Raw genomic sequence first — 21,867 nt, 5'->3', positions numbered from 1 at the left:
GATGCAATTTAATTTGTCTCTTTTTGCTTTTGTTGCCTATACTTTTGGAGTCCTAGCCAAGATGTCATTGCCCAGACTAATATCATGGAGTTTATTCCCCATGTTTTCTTTGAGTAACTTTACAGTTTCAAGTCTTATATTTAAGTCTATATTTTATCCAGTTTGAGTTGATGTTTGTGTACGGTGTGAAACAGTGCAGTTTCATTATTCTGCATGTGGATATCAAGTTTTCCCAATGTCACATATTAAAGACACTCTCTTTCCCTCATTATGTGTTCTTGCCACCTCTGTTGAAAATCAATTTGTAAATACTTGGGTTTATTTCTGGGCTTTTGATTCTGTTCTACTGGTCTATGTGTTTGTTTTTATGCCAGTCCCATGCTTTTTTGATTTATAATAGCTTTATAGTATATTTTGAAATCAGGAAATGTGATGCTCCAACTTTGCTCTTTTTGTTCAAAATTGCTTTGGATATTCAGTCTTCTCTGCTTCCATATGAACTTGAGGATTATCTTTTATATTCCTGTGAAAATAACATTGCAATTTTGATAGGTTTTGCATGAAATCTGTAGATCACTTTAGGTAGTATGAACATTCTACCAACATTACCTGACCATGAGATATATTTTTATTTATCTATGTCTTCAGTTTTTTAATCAATGTTTTATAATTTTCAATAAACACATCTTTCACCTCTGTGGCTAACTTTACTCCTAAGTATTTTTTATGTTATTGTATATGGGATTGTTATTTTCCATTTCTTTTTAAGATAGCTCATTATTAGTGTGTAGAAATACTAGTGATTTTTGTATTTTGATTTTGTAACCTACAAATTTGTTTATCAGTTCTAACAGTTTTTTTGGTGGAGCTTTTACGGTTTTCTCCATATAAGATCATATCATCGCAAACAGAGATAATTTCACTTCTTCCTTTCATATATGATATCTTTAGCTTATTCTTGCCTAAATGCTCTGGCTAGGACTTCAAGTACTATGCCGAATATAAGTGGCAAGATTGGGCATTCTTGTTGCTGACCTTACAGTACAAGCTTTCAGCATTTCACTGTTGAGTCTGATGTTAGCTGTGACCTTATTATACACGGCTTTTATTGCATTGAGGTACATTTATTCTACACCTAGTTTTTTGAGAGTTTTTAACATAAAGGGATATTGAATTTGTTGAATTTTTTTTCTGCTTCTACTCAGATGATCATGTGCTTTGGGTTATTCATTTTGTTAGACATGCCTTACAAGAAATACTAAAAGGAGTTCTTCAACCTGAAGGAAAAAGTACCACTAGGTAGAAACAAAAATATATAAAAATATGGTCAGAGTGGAAGCAGGTGTGAGAGGGTCCAGCAGAAGGAAACATGGCTGCCAGTGTGTTTGAGTCCATTAGCAAGTTTGGCCTGCCCTTAGCTGTTGTAGGAGGCATGGTGAACTCTGCCTTGTACAGTGTGGATGCTGGACACAGAGCTGCCATCTTTGACTGATTCTGTGGCATACAGGACATTGTGGTAGGGGAAGGGACTCACTTTCTCATCCCATGGGTACAGAAACCAATTTTCTTTAACTGCTGTTCTCGACCATGTGATGTGCCAGTCATCACTGGTAGCAAAGATTTACAGAATGTCAACATCACACTTTGTATCCTCTTCTGGCCTGTTGCTAGCCAGTTTGCTCACATCTTCACCAGCATCGGAGAGGACTACAATGACTGTGTGCTTCTGTCCATCACTACCAAAACCCTCAAGTTAGTGGTGGCTCACTTTGTTGCAGGAGAACTGACCACCCAAAGAGAGCTGGTCTCCAGGTAGGTGAGTGGTGACCTTACAGGGCAAGCAGACACCTTTGGGCTCATCCTGGATGATGTGTCCTTCACACATCTGACTTTTGAGAAGGAGTTTGCAGAAGCAGTGGAAGCCAAACACGTGGCTCAGCAGGAAGCAGAGAGGGCCAGATTTGTGGTGGAAAAGGCTGAGCATCAGAAAAAGGCAGCCATCATCTCTGCTGATGACAACTCCAAGGCAGCAGAGCTGATCCCCAACTCACTGGCCACGGCGGGGACAGCCTGATTGAGCTGTGTAAGCTGGAAACTGCGAGACATTACATACCAGCTCTCATACTCTGGGAACGTCACCTACCTACCTGTGGGGCAGTCCGTGCTCTGTGCTCCTCCAACTGTTGCAGTGAGGGCCCACCCTGTCTTTACCCCTGAGGGTCAACTGGGCCACAGCCCAGTGATTCTTAACAATGCCTTCCTTTTGCCCCAACCCAGATTGGATTATTTCCAATGACCTGTTTTCTAGTTCATCAATTCTTCTTCTGCTTGTTCTACTTGCCTGTTGAACCCCTCTTTTGAATTGTTATTATTGTATTCTTCAGCTCAATAATTCCTGTTTGGTGTTATCTAATATTTCCTATCTCCATTTTAAAGTTCAGTTTGTTCATACGTTTCTCTCCACACCTCAGTGATCATCTTTATTACTGTTCTTTTGAACTGCCTATCGAGTAAATTCTGTCTCCATTTCATCAGGGTTGGCTTCTAGAGATTTATCTTATCATTTATTTGAAATATGTTTTCATATTTCTTCATTTTCCTTGACTTTATGTGGGATTCAGTACTTTAGATAAAAGAACCATCTCTCCCAGTCTTGGTAGATTGGTCTTGTGTTGGAGATATTCCTCCCAATTAGCATGGCTGGAGATTCTAGGTGCCTCAAAAGACTTTGTCTAATCCATTTTGCTTTCATTGGCCCCTGTGTTATTCCATTCTCCATTCTCACACTACTAGTAAAGATATACCCAAGACTGGGTAATTTATAAAGGAAAGAGATTCAATTGACTCACAGTTCCACATGACTGGGGAGGCCTCACAATCATGATGGAAGGCAAAGGAGGAGGAAAGTGATCTCTTACATGGAGGCAGGCAAGAGAGCTTGTGTAGGATAATGCCCCTTTATAAAACATCAGATCTCATGAGAATTACTCACTATCACAAGAATAGCAGCATGAGGGTAACCACCCCCATGATTCAAGTACCTCCCACCAGGTTCCTCCCACAACATGTGGAAATCATGGGAGCTACAGTTCAAGATGATATTTGTGGGGAGACAGAGCCAAACCATATTGTTCCACCCCGGCCCCTCCCAAATCTCATGTTCTCACATTTCAAAACCAGTCATGCCTTCCCAACAGTCCCCCAAAGTCTTAACTCATTTCAACATTAATTCAAAAGTCCACAGTCCAAAGTCTCATCTGAGACAAGCCAAGTCCTTTCTGCCTATGAGCCTGTAAAATCAAAAGCAAGTTAGATACTTCTTAAATACAGTGGGGGTACAGTCATTCAGAAAATACAGCTGTTCCAAATAGGAGAAAATGGCCCAAATGAATAGGCCTACAGGCTTCATGCAAGTCTGAGATCCAGTGGGGCAGTCAAATCTTAAAGCTCCAAAATTATTCCCTTTGACTCCATGTCTCACATCCAGGTCTTGCTGATGCAAAAGGTAGGTTCCCTTGGTCTTGCGCAGCTCCACTATTGTAATTTTACACATCCTTTGAAACCTACTCAGAGGTTCCCAAACCTCAATTCTTGACTTCTGTGCACCCACAAGCCCAACACCATGTGTAAGCCACCAAAGCTTGGGGCTTACGCCCTCTAAAGCAACAGTCTGAACTCTACACTGGCCCCTTTTAGCCATGGCTGGGATGCAGAGCACCAAGTCTCAAGACTGCACAAAGCAACAAGGCCCTGGGCTGGCCTATGAAAAAAAAATTTTGTCCTAAGTCTCCAGGCTTGTGATGGTACCAATTTACTATATTAGTCCATTCTCATGCTGCTAATAAAGAAATACCCAAGACTAGATAATTTATAAAGGAAAGGGGTTTCATTAACTCACAGTTCCACATGACTGGGAGGCCTCACAAAATGGCAGAAGGCAAAGGAGGAGCAAAAGCACATCTTACAAGGCAGCAGGCAAGAGAGTTTGTGCAGGGCAACTCCCCTTGATAAAACCATCAGATCTCATGAGACTTATTCACTTTCAAGAGAACAGCATGAGAAAGACCCAACCCCATGATTCAGTTACTTCCCACTGGGTTCTTCCCACAACACATGGGAATCATGGGAGCTGCAATTCAAAATGTGATTTGGGTGGGGACACAGCCAAAGCATATAAATCCCCAAGAAATTAATGATTGCCAAGTCGTGCTATTGCCTTGAGAGAGTTGGAATAGGAGACAGTCTCTTGGGATTCAGCTAGAGAGGCTAGGGTGTTAGATGTGTGTTCCAGTTTCTTCTTTTCTTGCAGAGAAGCTGAGAGCCAAAGTTTATGTCCCACTTATTCTGTCCTTCACCAAGGAGACAGTCTGAAGCAGCTGCCTCTGCTCATAATCAGAATGCTCACTTTGAGTTTAGTGAGAGATGCTGAACATTTTCAAGTTTAAAAGTCTTTTCTTGTTCCCTGTGGTCTAGGAGCCTTAGGAATGCAGAGCTCTGTCAACTCCTATAACTAGGTGATTTAGGAGCCAGTCCCTTGGGTAAAGGCTATAAAAGTTGGGGCACTCAATGAATGCAGAAGCCACTCCCAGTGAGAGTGTGCATATCTAGATTTACTGCTGGGGCAAACCAGGGAAAAATATGCAGGGAGAGCCCACTCTCCCATTCAAACAAGTGGAAGTCTCACACCCTTCTAGTAGGGGAAGAATGTAGTCCAGAATTATCACTGAAACAAAGCAGGGAAGAAGGTGCAGAGAATGTCTAGTTTTCCAGTCAGGAATGAAGAGGTCCCCCAGTCTCTCTCTAATGAGAGATTGCAGAAATTTATCTTAAAAGCAAGCCAAGGAAGGAAGCAAGGGGAGTGCCCACTCTGCTATTAAAGCAAGCAGAACTTTTACACCTCTCTTGTAGGAGTAGACTGAGATTACAGGAATTTATCTTAGGAGCAAGCCCGAGAAGAAGGTACATACAGGACATGCCTTGCTCTCTGTTTAAGCTGGAGAAGGTTTATTCTTCATTTGCTATGTAGGTTCCCAGATACTGGCTTGTTAAAAGGCCAGAACCACAGGAAGCTGATGGGAAAGCCTGAGACCAAATTTGGGGGAATTTAGAAGCTGGGCCAATCATGTGGTTCAAAACTTTTTTTTTTTTTTTCTTTTATGCTTGAGATAAATCTTCTGATGCTCTCTCCCTGTGGTTCATCAAGCATGGGGATTGAAGAGCCAAGCCCTCTGTAGAGACTGCAAAAGTTGGCACTTTATGTGTGGTACAAGCCCCTTACCCCTCAGGAAGAAGCTGGTAGTTGAGATTTTTCTTCTCATTGTAAGGCTCTGTGGTCAGGGTGGAGCTAGTGTATGAGTGTATTTCTGCTTTCAGTATCCATTTTGATGTGACTATTTCTCAGTAGTCTGGCATGTAGGGTTCTTTCATTTGGATTTTGGCTTTCTCTTGGAGAGAATTGACTCATGTTTAGATGTATACTAGATGTGCCTGTGGGATGAGGAGTAGCCCAGAGCCTGCTCTTTCACCATGTTGCTGACATACCCTCATATATTATTTCTTAATTTTAATTTCCCAAATTGTGTCAAGTTATTAAATTCCTATTTCATTGCCATCACCTTGGGCAAAGTCATTATCATCTCTATTCTAGATTGTTGTCATAACTCCTCAATAAATCACTCGTTTACTCCATTCCAATTCATTTGCCAAATAAAAGTTAAGTATCTTTATGTGAATTAGGTTGCCTTAATCCTCATAACAATGTTCTTTTACTAGGATTGCTGGGCTAGATTCTTCTAGTTTAATTTTATTATCTGAGACCCAAATCATAGAAAAATGACATAACTGAAGTCACCCAGCTAGTAAGTTGCAGAACTAGGATATAATATCAGGAGCTATAGCCTTTACTCATAATCATTGTACTATATGGTCTCCATTGTATATTATTGTTGTTTGTTTTCATTATGACTATATTAAAGAATGACTTTGGGCTGGGCGCGGTGGCTCATGCCTGTAATCCTAGCACTTTGGGAGGCTGAGGCAGGTGGATCACGAGGTCAGGTGATCAAGACCACGGTGAAACCCTGTCTCTACTAAAAATACAAAAAAAATTAGCTGAGCATGGTGCATGGTGGTGGGCACCCGTAGTCCCAGCTACTCGGGAGGCTGAGGCAGGAGAATGGCGTGAACCCAGGAGGCAGAGATTGCAGTGAGCGGTGATCATGCCACTGTACTCCAGCCTGGGTGACAGAGCGAGACTCCGTCTCCAAAAAAAAAACAAAAAAAAGAATGACTTTGTGCCAGACATAGTATGTTTATGGGTTAGGGGAAAGATAAAGATTAATATAAAAACAAGCAGCTGCATGAATTTGGTACAACAGCTGTAAAATTAGAAACAATAGTAGCACTAGAACGGAGATTGCAAAGTGGAGCTTATGAAGTTTATGAACTTTAATTAAAATGTCACTGATGTAGGTGCCAAAAACCATGAAAAGGATAAAGTATGTTAGTTAATTGTCTCCTAGCAGGGGAAGGAAAATAGAGTAGATTATCAAATGAGCAATGGGCATTTTACATTTTGATTAAGAACCTTCTCCATCATAAGACATTTATAAAAATATCTGGGAACAAAGACAAGTTTTAATTCCCTGTGGATGATAGGATAGTTTATATTGTATACATGGTCAAATTTACTTGAAAGAGATAAAATATAAAATATTAATCTGTTGAAAGCCTAGAAAATAACAATCAGATATACTCAGTGATACAAAGTAATTCAGATGTCACTTGTTCATGTGAATGAGACATCATGTTTTATTCAGCTTATAGTGTTTGTTCAGACATTGTAAAATAATTTCAGGGAATAAAATGCAGTATTCTAATTAGAAGCTAATAGACTATTCTTTTAGACTCCACACAGTGTACATAACTCCTGGACACTGATGTTGTAATTTTAAAGAAACACAACATTTTTAAGACCTGAATAAAATTCTTTTTAAAAAGCAAGAATGAGCTATTAATCTATAGATGTTGATTTCCCTGAGAAATTATGGCAATAAAAGTTAAATAATATCCAAGTATCATTTTACTTCATCCCATATCAAGTGCCAGACATAGTTCCTTGTTCCTTTACACATAAAATCTTATTAGGGTCTTGGAAGTAGTCATTATTATTCCCACTTTCCATTGGGAAAGTTAAGGCCTTAAAGACTTCAATAACAATTTTCACAAATATACATAGTACGTGACAGAGCCAGTAGAAAAATTCTGTTTGCTTATTTCATAGCCCAAGTTTTTAATGACTGGGTCATAATGTTCCTTCTTTCTTTTCTCACTTCCTTTTAAAATGTTGAGGGTACACTAAAGGAAATTATTGAGGTAGTCATTGTGGACTCCACTCAATTTGAGTTCTTTCTGCTTTAACATTTATTTTTTTCACATTACCCCGGAGTCTAAATATATGACATTTATCTGGTCAATATTTCATAAATTAAATGTTTTATTCTTATATTAACTTAGTATTACTATGAGTAGATATTAGCCTAATTAATGCACAGTGTTATGCATTTCTACCTCAATCTTTTTATTTTTGTACAAATTTTGAGGAGAGGCTTTACCTAGGAAATACAATATCAGCATTTATCTGCACATTCTGTGAGCACAGATGGCTGATGGGAGAAGCACTCACATTAGTTCAAGAGTCAGTAGCCTATGGCATACAGGCAAAACATGAGCCAGTGTTCATTGAGTTGTGGAACAGTTGCCACCACTTCTTTGTATCTATCCTCAATATATTTAAGAAATGCCTTTATCTGTGAGAATCAAAGTCAGACAGGTTTTTCTTGTCTTATAAATATCAACCCTTGCAGCATTATACCTGTGTATGTACATACAAAATGTCATTACATGTCAGGAGTATAAAATCAGTATAAAATCTGCACTTTCATATCGTTATCTTTGCCAATTAAGATGGAAAGGAGTGAGACCATTAGAACCCTACTTTAAAAGATTTCAAACCAGATTTCATTTCCTGTTCTGTGTGCACGTTCAGGATATAGGGGAAAACAAAACAATATCTTTTCCCTGCCTGTCACAAGGTTTATAACTGACACCCTTATACAAAAGACAGACAGATTCACAAAAGGAAATCATGACAAATTTATTTAACCCAAGTTTTATGTCAAATGAGAGCCTTCAGAAATGAAGACCTAAAGATCCAAGAATTTTTATCCTTAGGCATCTGTTTCATAAGTCAATGATGCTTTTATCCTTAGGATCCAAGAAGAATGGACAGTCATATAGAAGTATGATTGGACAAAAATTAAGTGTGATCTAATGGAATTAAAGGAAGCAGGGCACTTAGCAAGGTTGGTTTGTTCAGATTCTTCTTGGCCTGCAGGTATAGGGCAGAACCCCTCTAAAATTAGAGTCTTATGATCTTATTTCAGGCAGAGTAAGTCAGAGAATTTCTTTATGGCCATACTTCAGGGTAGAAAGGCGGGAGAAGGTCAGAGTGGCCTCCTGGCTACTGCAGTTTTTTCAATTGCCAACTTAACATATTTTGGAGTATTATGTTCAGAGCCCTGATATTGGCAGAGAACCAATAAACCCACAAGCTATGGGAGGACCAAGAAGCAACAGGGTGGAAATAAAGAGCCCTGTGCATCTAACTCACACAACCACAGTACTAATTCATATTTGTAAAAAGGCAAATGGAGAGTCCTGAGGACAACAATCAGTCACTAGTTTATATTAAACAGGGCTTAGTCTGAATTTAGTGGAGTGCAGATTTAAAATGTTTTTTTTTTCCCCAATTATTCCTTTTATGCTCTGAAGAATACTCATTTTCAGTCCTTAATGTTATTTAGCACTGATTTTATAGCTTTGTAATAACTTTTAGTTATTGAAAATTCTTTTTATTTTATTTTATTTTTTATGTTTGCAATGGAGTCTCTGTCACCCAGACTGGAGTGCAGTGGCGCGACCTCGGCTCACTGCAACCTCTGCCTCCCGGGTTCAAGTGATTCTCCTCCCTCAGCCTTCCAAGTAGCTGCGATTATAGGCACCTGCCACCATGCCCAGCTAATTTTTTATATTTTTTAAATTTTAGTAGAGGCGAGGTTTCACCATGTTAGTTAGGCTGGTTTCAAACTCCTGACCTCAGGTGATTGGCCCATCTGGGCCTCCCAAGGCCCAGGCTGTGAGGAACCATGCCCAGCCATTAGAGAAAACTCTAACGTCCACTGTAAAGCCTTGATTTTTGTAGGCACATATCGCTTACATTCTCTTCTCTCCCTAGGCCCATGATGAAAGAGGAGATTGGAATGAAAGAGGGCAGGGGTTTGTGGGTTGCCTTCCCCAGTGGGTAGGGTCAAATAGGAAGGCTAGAAAAATGGCAGGTCTTTTGTGGTAAGTTTGATGATGACTTGCCATTGTTGGCTCCATATGGTTCCACTTGCTATTGGTGGCCTTACCCAGGTGATTATCTTCCATACATAGTTTTATTGTTTTCTTAAAACTGTGCTTAGCTTCAACCTTTATTTCTTCTCTTTATCAAGGGCCTTTTTGGAGAGGGAGATCTTAGTCTCTATTTCACCCAACTGCCTTTCTCAAAGTGTGCCTCCTTGCTGATCTGCCATATTGTTAGTCCCATAACTCATTCTTTCTTTTCTATGTTCCATGCTCTATAGAGCCCAGAAATGACTGTGGTCTTGTCCAGATGCTATTAAAGACCACTTGCTCCAGGTTCGCTGTATCACTGGACCTATCAATTCTGCTGAAACAACCTGTACAATAAACCCCAATCATAGCTTCAGAATTCACTAGATTGGGAGTGGACTCTTTTCCTAGGGTCACGTAGCTCTCTGAACACATTCTTCTCTGTTCTAAAGGCAGCACCAGGACAGCGTGCTAATTTGCTGTGCAACTATCCAGCTGGGAAAGAAATGCCAGTCTCTTCTTCATTCCGTTAGCTCCCTTGTTTGGGTGAAGGAGGAAAGAAGCTCTTCATTTATGCATATTCCATAGGAAGGGAGGGAAAAGCCTCTTTACCAAACACCTTGTGTTCCTCACAATAAAGAGAAGACCTTAAATTCCTTCTCATGTATAACAAGTCATGTGTCATTTCTTCTGAAATTGGAGCACCTTTTACAAAAGCCTGGTCATGGAATGAATGTTGAGTACTTTACTAAATCATGTCTGAGAGAGAGAGAGATTTGTGTGATCTTAGTTAAATAGATTTCATAGCACATTAAAAATTAAGATTGTATCATTGAGCAATCTCATTTGCCATAAACTATCAACCATTTCTAATTTTTCTTCGTTATGCTGTGACCTCCGAAGAACTTCCTCAGTTCCCAAGACATGTGGAAAAGCAGTTGCATATCATTTGACTAGATTACTTTACCTAGTCTTTTAAAGATATTGCCTACAACAATGCCATTTAAAATTGCCAAAAAAAAAAAAAAGTTTAAACCTCATCACTGTGCCAGGAATGTCTTTTATTTTTAATGTTAACCTTGGTAGTTAATTTTGAATTGTCCATTTGTCCGTTCAACCAACGTAGAATAACATCTACTATGTATGTAGCACTGGGCTTAGCTCTAGGGTTACAAAAATGACCAGACATCTCCACTGTCCTTTTTAGAGCCTACATTCTAGTTGAGGAAAGAAAGTATATAGGAATACAAACAAGTTACAGATTGTGGTAAGCAAAGAGGGAACTAAACAGGGTTCTCTTAGAGAAAATAACTGGGGTGGGGCTACTTTAAATATAGCAACTGGAGAAGACCTCTCTGATGAAGTGATGTTTCAGGTGAGATGACAAGTATGGGAAAGAGGTAGCCAAGGTGAAGGGCTGACAGAATTGTATTCCAGGTACAGGGGAAGGAGATTTGAGAATCTGGTGTGTGAAAAGCTATGTGGTATGCTATTCTAGAATGTGGCAGGGGGCCAGTATCACCAGTGTTTTTTGACAGAGAGGGAAAATCAGGTATGGTCTTAGAGGCCCTGCAAAGAATTGTGTTTACATTCACAGTGCAATGAGAAACCATTCAAGGATTTAAGCAGGGAAGTAAAATTAAGTAATTAAATTTTTAAAAGATCACTTTGATTTCTCAGTACAAAACAAATTGTAGAAAGCAACAGTGAAAGCAGCAAGACAATTAAGAGTCTGTTGAATTGACAGACAAGAGATGCTGGTGATTAGGACAAGGATGGTGGCAGTGGAAACAGAAGGCTTCCACAAAATTCATGTATTGAAGCCTTCAATTACCTCCTCACCTATGGCCTGTGAGGAGGGAATTGAAGATAAATGAGGTCATAAGGGTGGGGTCCTAATTTGATAGGACTGGTATCCTTACAAGAAGACAAAGAAAAACCAGTGTGCTCTCTCCATGATGGAAGGACACAGCAAAAAGATAGTCATCTACAAGTCAGGAAGGACACCTTTATGAGGAATTGACCATGCTGGCACCTTGGTCTTTAACTTCCCAGCCCCTAGAACTGTGAGAAAGAGATTTCTGTTGTTTAAGCCTCCCAGGATTTTGTTATGGCAGCCCAAGCAAACGAAGACAGATGGCCATATGGAGAATTATTTTACAGATGGCACTACTAGGATTTAATAATGGATTACATATGCATACAGGTGATGAAAGAAATAAGTCAATGATATGCTCTAGTTTTATTTATTTATTTTACTTATGTATTTATTGGTTTGACTATCTGGGTGAATGTTGGCACCATATACTATCAATTGGAAAAAAATAATAATAATTAGAAAAAATAAGACCTGGCTGACAGAACAGGGGTGAATCAGCAAACCAAGTTTGAACATTTCTGTTTGTATGTTTCTGGGACATACAAGAGGAGGTATCAGGTAGATGTATGGATACACAAGTCTGGATCCCAGAGAAGAGGTCTGGACTGAGATATAAATGTTGAGATTGTTAGCATGCAGGTCCTATGCAAATTAATAGTAACAAATGAGACCACCCATTAAATGTATAAAGAAAGATGAAGGCCAGCATTGAAATATAAATTTAAAGTAAAACTGGATAAACATATAAGAAGAGGAAAATCAGGAGACTCCAAGAAAAGAGTCAACAAGATCATAAATGCATCAAGGGATATTTGTTATTTTGACCAGAGGAATTGTGAGGAGCTACACAAATAAACAGCAATTTTTACAGTAGGTCAAAAACAAATGAAAATTGAGGAAAGGAAAGAACATGTATCACTAAATATATATATATAATATATATAATATGATATATTTATATAAATATATAAACATAATATATAAACATAATATATTTATATAAATATATACATATATTTATATTATATATTTATTATATGTTACATATTATAATATATAAATATAATATATTTTATATTATAATATATAAGTATAATACATAAGTTATATTTATATATTTATGTATTATATATATATATTAATATTTTGTTGTTATTGTTGTTGTTGTTGAGATGGAGTCTCACTCTGTCGCCCAGGCTGGAGTGCAGTGGCGCAATCTCGGCTCCCTGCAAGCACCGCCTCCTGGGTTCATGACATTCTCCTGCCTCAGCCTCCCAAGTAGCTGGAACTACAGGCGCCCACCACCACACCCGGCTAATTTTTTTGTATTTTTGGTAGAGACGGGGTTTCACTGTGTTAGCCAGGACGGTCTCGATCTCCTGACCTCGTGATCTGCCCACCTCGGCCTCCCAAAATGCTGGGACTACAGGCGTGAGCCACCGCGCCTTGCCACTAAAATATATTTTTACCATATTAGTGATACATGTTCTTTAGGAACATGGCACCATCTCTCTCTGTTTCCACTGCCACCATCCTTGTCCTAATCCCCAGCATCTCTTGTCTGTCAACTCAATAGAATCTTAATTGTCTTTCTGCTTTCACTGTTGTTTCCTAAGAACATGTATCACTAATACACTAAAATTACATAATTCATAATTTTACCATGACAAAAATATAAAATATATATTAGAGATACAAATGTATTATATATAAAATATAAAACGTAGATTAAATATATATTTTATATTATTTAATGGTAAAAGGAAACAATGAGATATCTAGGATGTAGATATTAAGCAATTGACTTTTTGTTGTGTTTTATAAATTTTTGAAGCTATTTGAAAGATAGACAACTTTAGAGGGTATTATACAAAGATAGGCATAATCTAATAATGAGAAACATGATTAATATTTCAGGAGAAAAGCAAGGGGAATGACTAAATTAGTGACATCCTTAACAAAGATACAAGGGATATAATAAGGGATATAATGGGGGGCTGAAAAAGAAGTATTGATTTATCTTTGATAGGATAGGGATTAACTGCCTCTATTTTAACAGGAAGGAAGAATGTAAAAATATGCATAATGACAAGAAGGTTCATGTATTTCATGAAGCTAGAAAGATGAAGTTATCAATCAATGAAATACTTTGATTATTTAAGAATGATCTTCCGTGTCTTTTAAGGGGGAAGAAGGTTTCTATTCTCTCATATTCATCTGTATTTCAGTGTTTTTTGGACCTATTTTTCTGCTAGCATCACACTGTTTAAAAATTATAAAATAAAAAAGAAGAGATTTACATGAAATGCACAAACCATTATTGATTATTATGACTTGTTATTTATAATCTTTTATCTTCTGATAAAAAAGTGAATGTCTCTTACTGCTACCCAAGTCCAGTAGCAGCTCTCTTCTAAGCTAAATGTTATCTGAAGGGCCAGGTGGAAGGATATTTTTCTTTTTTCTTTCTTTCTCTTTTTTTTTTCTTTTCTTTTCTCTCTTTTTTTTAATTTTTTTTATTTGAGATAGAGTTTTGTTCTTGTCACCCAGGCTGGAGTGCAATGGCGCATGATCTTGGCTCACTGCAACCTCTGCCTCCCGAGTTCAAGCAATTCTTTTGCCTCAGCCTCCTGAGTAGCTGGGATTACAGGTGTGTGCCACCACATCCGGCTAATTTTTGTATTTTTAGTAGAGACAGGGTTTTCCCATGTTGGCCAGGCTGGTCTTAAACTCCTGACCTCACGTGATCCACCCACCTCAGCCTCCCAAAGTGGTGGGATTACAGGTGTGAACCACCGCACCTGGCCAGAAATGGCCAGAAAGATATTTTTCTTTCAAAAAAAGTCACTCTACTTAAATCAGATGTATCAAATAAAAACAATGTTAGTTACAATATAAAACCATGTCTTCCAAATTTTGTAGAGCAGTAACTATGACTTCTATTTATTGTGACAAGAAAACATGTAGCATATATGTAAGAAATATATATATATATATAATTGTATGTATAGTATTGTGTGTGTAAACACATATATAGAGAGAAACAGTATAAGTTATGGCTATACAATGTAATTTCATAGAAATAAGTATTTTATGGATAGTTTACATAATACTTAGCCTCAAATACATAGTGAATTCTAGGATACTAAGAAATATATGGTATATTTTCTAAGAATTTATAGTTTTAAAGGAGCGATAAGGAAGTGAATAATTGTGTTCAGTCCTTCAGTAAAAAATGCTTAAAATACAAAAGGTACACATTACTAAATCTCCCCCCAGAGCTTTCTAGAAGAAATGATCTTGGTGAAGATGAGTTTTGAAGGATATGTAGATGCTGAGCACCTATAAAGGCATCCTAACACATCTTAATAATAAATCCAAAGCCTGAAGATGCAAGGTATATGAACAGCTTAGAATGAACGGTCATTTGTAATTCCAGGTGGATAGAGAATAACTAACTGATTTTTCTCCAAATCAAATTTAGTTTTTGATAACAGCATATAACATGTACAAATTCATTAATAGCAGATTTGAGTAACAAATCTACTAACTACCAATTAGGTTAACTACTAGAAACTAGAAATTAGGTATTCTAATAAAGAGATATAAATTAATTCTATCTTACCTCCATAATTCCAATGCTTCAAGTATTTTAATATATCAAGATCTTCCACATTCGCATCCTTTGCCAAAAGTAAGTATAGCGTACTAGTTCTAAATTTGGCGTCAGGTATTTGCTTGAAACATGTAAGATCTGAAGATTTAGCCTAAGTTTCAGTTGCTTCGTGTCATAGAATATTATTGCATTATTTACAATGATTGTTCCTTTTCCCAGATTTGGCAATGTGGAGGCTCCTTGGAGATTGTTACTTGCTCCCATGTTGGTCATGTTTTTCGGAAGGCAACTCCATACACTTTTCCTGGTGGCACTGGTCATGTCATCAACAAGAACAACAGGAGACTGGCAGAAGTTTGGATGGATGAATTTAAAGATTTCTTCTACATCATATCCCCAGGTACACAATTCTGACATTTTTCTTTCTCTACAGGAGAAAATAAAATTGAAACATACTGAACATGTGTTTCATTATTGCTGTTATTCTACTAGTTAAAATATTGTTTATTTCCATAATATTGCAGAAAACTGTATATGAGACAGTTGTACTATGAAGTAAATTTTGATGTAAAATAAGAACCATATTTCAAACACCTAAATGTTGTATTTTTTGTCTCAACCTGAGTATTATGTTGGAAAAATGGAGCAAGCTGTACAGAGAGATCTATATTTATTATTAACTCAAATTAAGAATAGTTTAAAAAATATCTTAGTAGGGGAAGGTTAAATGACTTCATACAGAAACAAGATAGAAAATTAGGCAGATATTCAAATTTATATTTCTGAAGAACATAGTAAATTATTCATCAATAAATATGTGTGGAAAATAATATAAGACTAAAATGTTTTCATACTTTAGTTACAGAGAAGTGTATGTATTGAAATAGAAGTAAATATAGGCTATCAGTGGGTGGTAAGATTATAGGTAATTCTTTTCCTTATATTTTTATATATTTTCTAAATTCTCTCAATATTCGTACATGACTTATTTTAAGAATTGAAAGTCATTAAAAAGGAAAAAATGAGAAAATCCTATTACTGGGTGGTGGGATTATTAGTAATTACATTCGTTATGGTTTTCTAGATATCTGCAATAGCCACATTACAAAAAAAAAGAAAGAAAGAAAAAAGCTGAAGCATTTAAAAAGGGAGAAAAATAAGGATACAGATGGACTCAGTTTTTATATATGCCTTATGGTCATTAGCATCATTATTGTCATTATTATGTAACCCATAAGGACAACAACAAAAATCCAGGCCTGCATACTCTTTCTGTAATATAATCTATTAGCTGGCTTAGAAAAGCCTATTTGATTTTAATTGGCATGCTCTGATTTTTGAAGGTAAATTTAAGTGTCAATGAAAAGAGTCAAACTCTGTAAAACATTTAGAGCTTTATTCTGAACCAAATTTGAGTGAACCTGACCCAAGGCACAGTGTCAAGAGTTCCAGAGAACATGTGCCCAAGACGGTTGGGTTATAGGTTGATGTTATACATTTTAGAGAGACATAAGACACATCGGTGAATGCATATGAGGGATATATTGGTTTGGTCAAGTTATTATCTAAAGACCTAGAATCAATGGGAGAGTGACTGGGTTAAGATAGGAGGTTGTGGAAACAAAGGTTCTTATTATGCAGATGAAGTATCATAGGTGGCCACCTTAGAGGCAATAGTTGGCAAGTGCTTCCTATTCAAACCTTTAAAAGGTAGCTAAACTCTCAGTTAATCTCCTCAGGTTTGGGAGGGACTGGAAGGGAAAGGTCTAGATGCAGATTTTCCCCCACAAAAGATGTCTTTGCAGGGTCATTTCAAAACATGGCAAAGAAATATACTTTGGAGTTCCTTCTTTATCTGTCATATATTTTTATGCCAGAATCAGATTGGCAATGAAGCGGCTACGCTGTCTGGGGTAAATACTAGGGGTTTGTCCCCTCATGCCAAGAAAATTTAGGACAGGGACACGCAGGAGGAGTTTAGGAGCAGAGGTTAAATAGGCAGAAGAGAGAGAAAGGAGGACAGCCCTCTCTCTGGTGAGAAAGAGGACTTCCGAAAGGGAAAGACCACCAGAGTCGGATGCACAGGATTTTATAGGCAGCCTTGAGGAGGCTGATTTACCAGGGTCCAAGAATGGTTCGATCAGGTATGCCCTTTACGTCCGGGGTGCGGCAAGGCTGGCCACCCCACCCTAATCTTATTATGCAAATGGACTTGCCACTCCACTGGCGCCATCTTGTCTGCTCCTTACTGTACATGTGGCTGCCAAAGAGAAAAGGGAAGATGGAGTCGCTGTTTTGAACATGATTGGCCCAGCTGCGGGCATCTATATCTGCAGTTCAATTTTACAGACTGCTCTTTGTTAGAAAATGATTTGGGGGCTGCTTTTCATTAAAAAGGAAAACCTTACCAAGAACTCCTGTACCCTCACTGTCTGCCTAAGTAATTTCGTCTTAACTCCTATATCAGCAACTAACCCACATTACACAGGATTAAATAAACCCATCTGTTGAGATTGTATGGTCTATAGGGCGTGATAGAAACTTGGACAAGAGAGGAAAAGGTCCAAGTTTAGTCCACATAAGGAAATTCAAACTTTTTTTTTTTTTTTTTTTTTTTTTTTTTTTGAGACGGAACCTTACTCTGTTGCCCAGGCTGGAGTGCAGGGGCATGATCTCAGTTCACTGCAACCTCTGCCTCCCGGTTCAAGTGATTCTCCTGCCTCAGCCTCTCCAGTAGCTGGGACTACAGGTGGCCATCACCATGCCTGGCTAATTTTTGTATTTTTAGTAGAGACAAGGTTTCACCATGTTGACCAGGTTGGTCACCAACTCCTGACCTCCAGTGCTCCGCCCCTCAGCCTCCCAAAGTGCTGCGATTACTGGCTTGATCCACCGCACCGGCCAAAACTTTTTTATATACAAGTACCTAGAAGACAAGGAGCGGAAGGAGCAGTATGAAGTTTCTGATTAAGATCCAGCATCCTATATAGAGAAGAAGAATGAGGGCATTGTATGTTTAAGTGTGTGATTAGGAAAAGGACTTTTTCACACGTTTTCAAGCCTCTTCTATGTTAAAAAGCTATTATTACCAGGAACACCATTTCACGCATAGATGTATTTCTCTTTACAGTAGAAATCTAGTCCAGATGTTCAGAGTTGAATTCAGCAAGAGCGTGTAATATTCACAGCAAGGCAGTAACATTTATATAACCTTTTCATTTTCTTTTGATGATACTTTTTGAATTCAAATCATTGCTTGTAGAAATATATAAGTTCAAATATGAATAAAGGAGTAATGGAGGGAAAAAGTGTGTTATGTGCGATTGCATGCAACGTACACTCAGGAATATGAGTAATTGAGAATAATTGTAATCACGTGTATTATATTCGTCCATGATGAATATTTGTGAAAAGTACTGTGCTAGTCTTTTGTATAATTTTCCACTGAATGAAAAAGGCAGATAAATGATGGAACCATCTCTCAAACTGTAATGAAATGACTAACTTTAGAATGTAAAGGGTGGAAAAAAATGCCTGCTATCTGGAACTAATGACTTTATGTTGCACAATAGGGACTGCTTGTATATCCTGGTAAGTGCAGATTTTACATTACAATAAATATTATTTGGGGTTATTGTTCTTATAAAATGGATTTATTTAACTCTAGAAAAGTAGTTTGGGAGGCAGAACAAGGACTTTTGGGGAATGTGTTGAAGATATCTAAGAACTTCTAAAGGGCATTTATGCTTACGTGTGTCTCAGAGACAGTCAGTGCAGCTAAGCAATGGTAGAATCTCATTTGTTTTTCTGAGACCACCAGAGCGAGGACAAAAGAACCAGCGAGTAGGCAAGGCTAGGAGCAAAACTGCAAATTTATTTTTTGGTCACCTAGCTTCAGGGAAGAAGGTGTGGAGGGTGAGGTCTGTCGGCCTCTGGCAAAGGAGGCCGAGAGAGTCACCCGGTGGAGCTCTTGGAGGAAGTTCCTGATGCAGTCCCGACAGGAGTGGGGGCTGAGGAAGTTGGCGCTTGCCAGGAGCGGCTTTTCTAGGAGTGGGAGGGCAATAGGCGGGACAAGGGCATGTGGGGGGCGCATTCCGTAGGTGCGGCCAGGTAAATCTCGGTCTCTTCGGATGGACGTCACCTGGCGCATGCCCGGTTGATCTGCACCTTCCCGGGCGCCCCTACATTTTCGCGTGTGCAGGAAAAGTTGGTGATGAAGAACCTGGAAGTGCACCATCTTGCCTCCGTTCATCCAAACAGAATCTACCAGCAATAGTGTGGGCAGAGGGAGGAAACCCCAAACCTGAAACATAAAACAATGAATTGCTTCTCCCTGAAAAAGGAAGAATGGACGCAGACTGGAAACTAGAGCTGGATGTCTAAAACAATTTGAGCCCTGGGAGGATTTCAGATCATCCAAAAACAAATAAAACAGGTTGTATTCAGGAAGTCAGAAATCTATTATTTTTATGATAACAATTTCAACCATTGTTAATTTAGGCTAAGAGAGTGGTGGTCATTTTAATTTAAAGTCAAAATCATACACTTCTTTGCTATCCTATGGAATTTTTTATTTTCTATTTTTCATCCCTTGGGGAATGGGTGAGTTTGTAAAGAGAGAATCTGGTGTATGTGTTCAGGAAGAAGGGGTGGGAACTACATGCATTCACATCCACAGTTAGAAACTATATCCTTTACTATAATACACATGCATGCACACACACACACACACACACACACACATGCATATTTATGAAAAACTGTAAAGAGTTTATGAGTTTATATTGAGCTTCCCAGAACTTCCTTAACATGGTGAAATAAATAATACTTGTTCTTTCTAGAAATTCCTCTATATATTTGTTAATTTTTCCAATATGTTTTGTGAGATTTCCGCTTTTTACATGTGGGCTTCTACTCTGAAATTGTATTCTTCATGTAGACAGTTTCTCAAACTTCAGTCTAAGTGCTGAGCCTTTATAACTTTAATTCTGACAATAACTTACTTCCAATATACTCTATAAAATCTCACCTGCCTACTTTATTGGTTAGCTTCAGGAATGTTTCAGCTCTATCTGTCTTGAACTATCTGGGTATTCTTTCTCTTTGTATTCCCTGAAGTTTGATAACATGGGCAAACCATCGTCACTTCTTACCATATTGTTTTAATTTTTATTACTTTTCTCTATATCCAAAGTAGTTCAGAGACAACTATTTACAGTGCCTAGCAACTTTCCTGTCATTTTGTTTAAAAAAAATTTGTTGAATAACTAGAAGAATGAATGAATGAATAACTTTTTAAAAAGAGCCACTTTTCTTTCTTTCTTTTTGCTGAATTATCCATGGGTGTCTGGTTTATACCAGGGAAACTCTTCACAAGAATTGTGACAAATAAGCCTTTATCCCACCTCTCTGATCCAGCCCTGGATAAGGACCCACTGTTAAAAAAGAAGTGAAGGGCCTTCCTCACAAATCTCTTTTATTCTTATTATTACACTTTAAGTTCTGGGATACATGTGCAGAATGTGCAGGTTTACATAGGTATACACGTGCCATGGTGGTTTGCTGCGCTCATCAACCCATCATCTACATTAGGCATTTCTCCTAATGCTATCCCTCCCCTAGCCCCCAACCCCCCAACAGGCCCTGGTGTGTGATGTTCCCCTCCCCCTGTCCGTATATTCTCATTGTTCACCTCCGACTCATGAGTGAGAACATGCACTGTTTGGTTTTCTGTTCCTGTGTTATATCATTCTGTAACCACACAGCAGGTTCTCCTTGCCCACTGCCCAGACATAGCTGATTTATCAAGACAGGGGAATTGCAATAGATAAACAGTTTAAGCCACATAAAGCTGGCTGTACAGAAGATCAGAGTTTCATTATTACTCCAATCAGTCTCCCTAAAAATTCAGGGATCAAGATTTTTAAGGATAATTTGGTAGGGGCGGGGGGAGTCAAGAAATGGGGAGTGCCGATTGGTCAGAGATGAAATCATAGGGTATTGATTGCAGTCTTCTGTCCCTGAGTGGGATCACAGAGCTGTTTGAGCCAGATTACCTGTCTGAGTGGTATCAGCTGGTGCATCAAAATGCAGGGTCTGCAAAATATCTACAGCTATGATCTTAGGTTTTACATCACAACAGTGATGTAATCCCCAGGAGCAATTTGGAGAGGTTCAGAATCTTGTGGCCTCTGGCTGCATGACTCCTAAACCATAATTTTTAATCTTGTGGCTAATTTAGGCAGACTAGTCCCTAGGCAAGAAGGTGGTTTGTTTCAGAAAGGGCTGTTTTTTTTTTTTTTTTTTCAACATTACACTAAATTCACTCCCAAAATTAGTTTGGCCTGCACCCAGGAATGAACAAGGACAGTTTGGAGGTTAGAAGCAAGATGGTGTTGGGTAGGTCAGATCCTTTTCACTGTTACAATTTTCTCAGTTATAATTTTCGCAAAGGCTGTTTCAATTCCTCTGAGTTTTCCATAGAAAAAGAAAATTCCTTTGGTTTACGTATGTGCTTAGGGTTTTATGATTTCACCATAATCATAGGTGCACATTGTAATATAATCTTACCCTCCAGGGCTAATACAAAAGTCTAACAGGCACAATAAAAGCAGACAATAAAATTGTCTAACAGAGCAACATAATACAAGAGCCCACAAACTAAAATAAGGTTATTTTTGTACATCTTGGTTTTTATATTTCTTGTGATTCCCAATTAATTTAAAGTGAAAAATGAGATGTATAAATGGCTACATGTGTGAATACCTTTATCTGAGTTTTTTCACAATGTTTACTGTATATCCTAACAGTCCTGGCCTATGCTCATTAGCCATTTGGTAATATTGACCAAGTTGGTAGGGTCTACTTATGTCTTCTAAATAGGTGTGTAAATGAAGAATAGACATACTTTGAAATAGTGTTCAAGAATAGAGTTTTG

At 38.1% G+C, this 21,867-nt stretch overlaps 1 protein-coding gene and 1 pseudogene across 1 annotated transcript in view; both read left to right on the top strand.

Annotated features, from left to right (window-relative positions):
- GALNT13 (polypeptide N-acetylgalactosaminyltransferase 13) overlaps positions 1-21,867 on the top strand; it is a 605,545-nt gene that overhangs the window by 437,994 nt on the left and 145,684 nt on the right. The window contains exon 9 of the mRNA XM_030917104.1: positions 15,150-15,330. Within this exon, the coding sequence (XP_030772964.1) occupies positions 15,150-15,330 (181 nt within the window). The remainder of the gene's footprint in view (positions 1-15,149; positions 15,331-21,867) is intronic.
- Positions 1,370-9,968, top strand: LOC115893248 (annotated as a pseudogene).

The sequence above is a fragment of the Rhinopithecus roxellana genome, chromosome 14 (assembly GCF_007565055.1).
Source record: "Rhinopithecus roxellana isolate Shanxi Qingling chromosome 14, ASM756505v1, whole genome shotgun sequence".
NCBI classification, from domain to species: domain Eukaryota; kingdom Metazoa; phylum Chordata; class Mammalia; order Primates; family Cercopithecidae; genus Rhinopithecus; species Rhinopithecus roxellana.
Note: the sequence above shows the minus strand (reverse complement) of the source record. Positions and strands in the feature narration are given on the sequence as shown.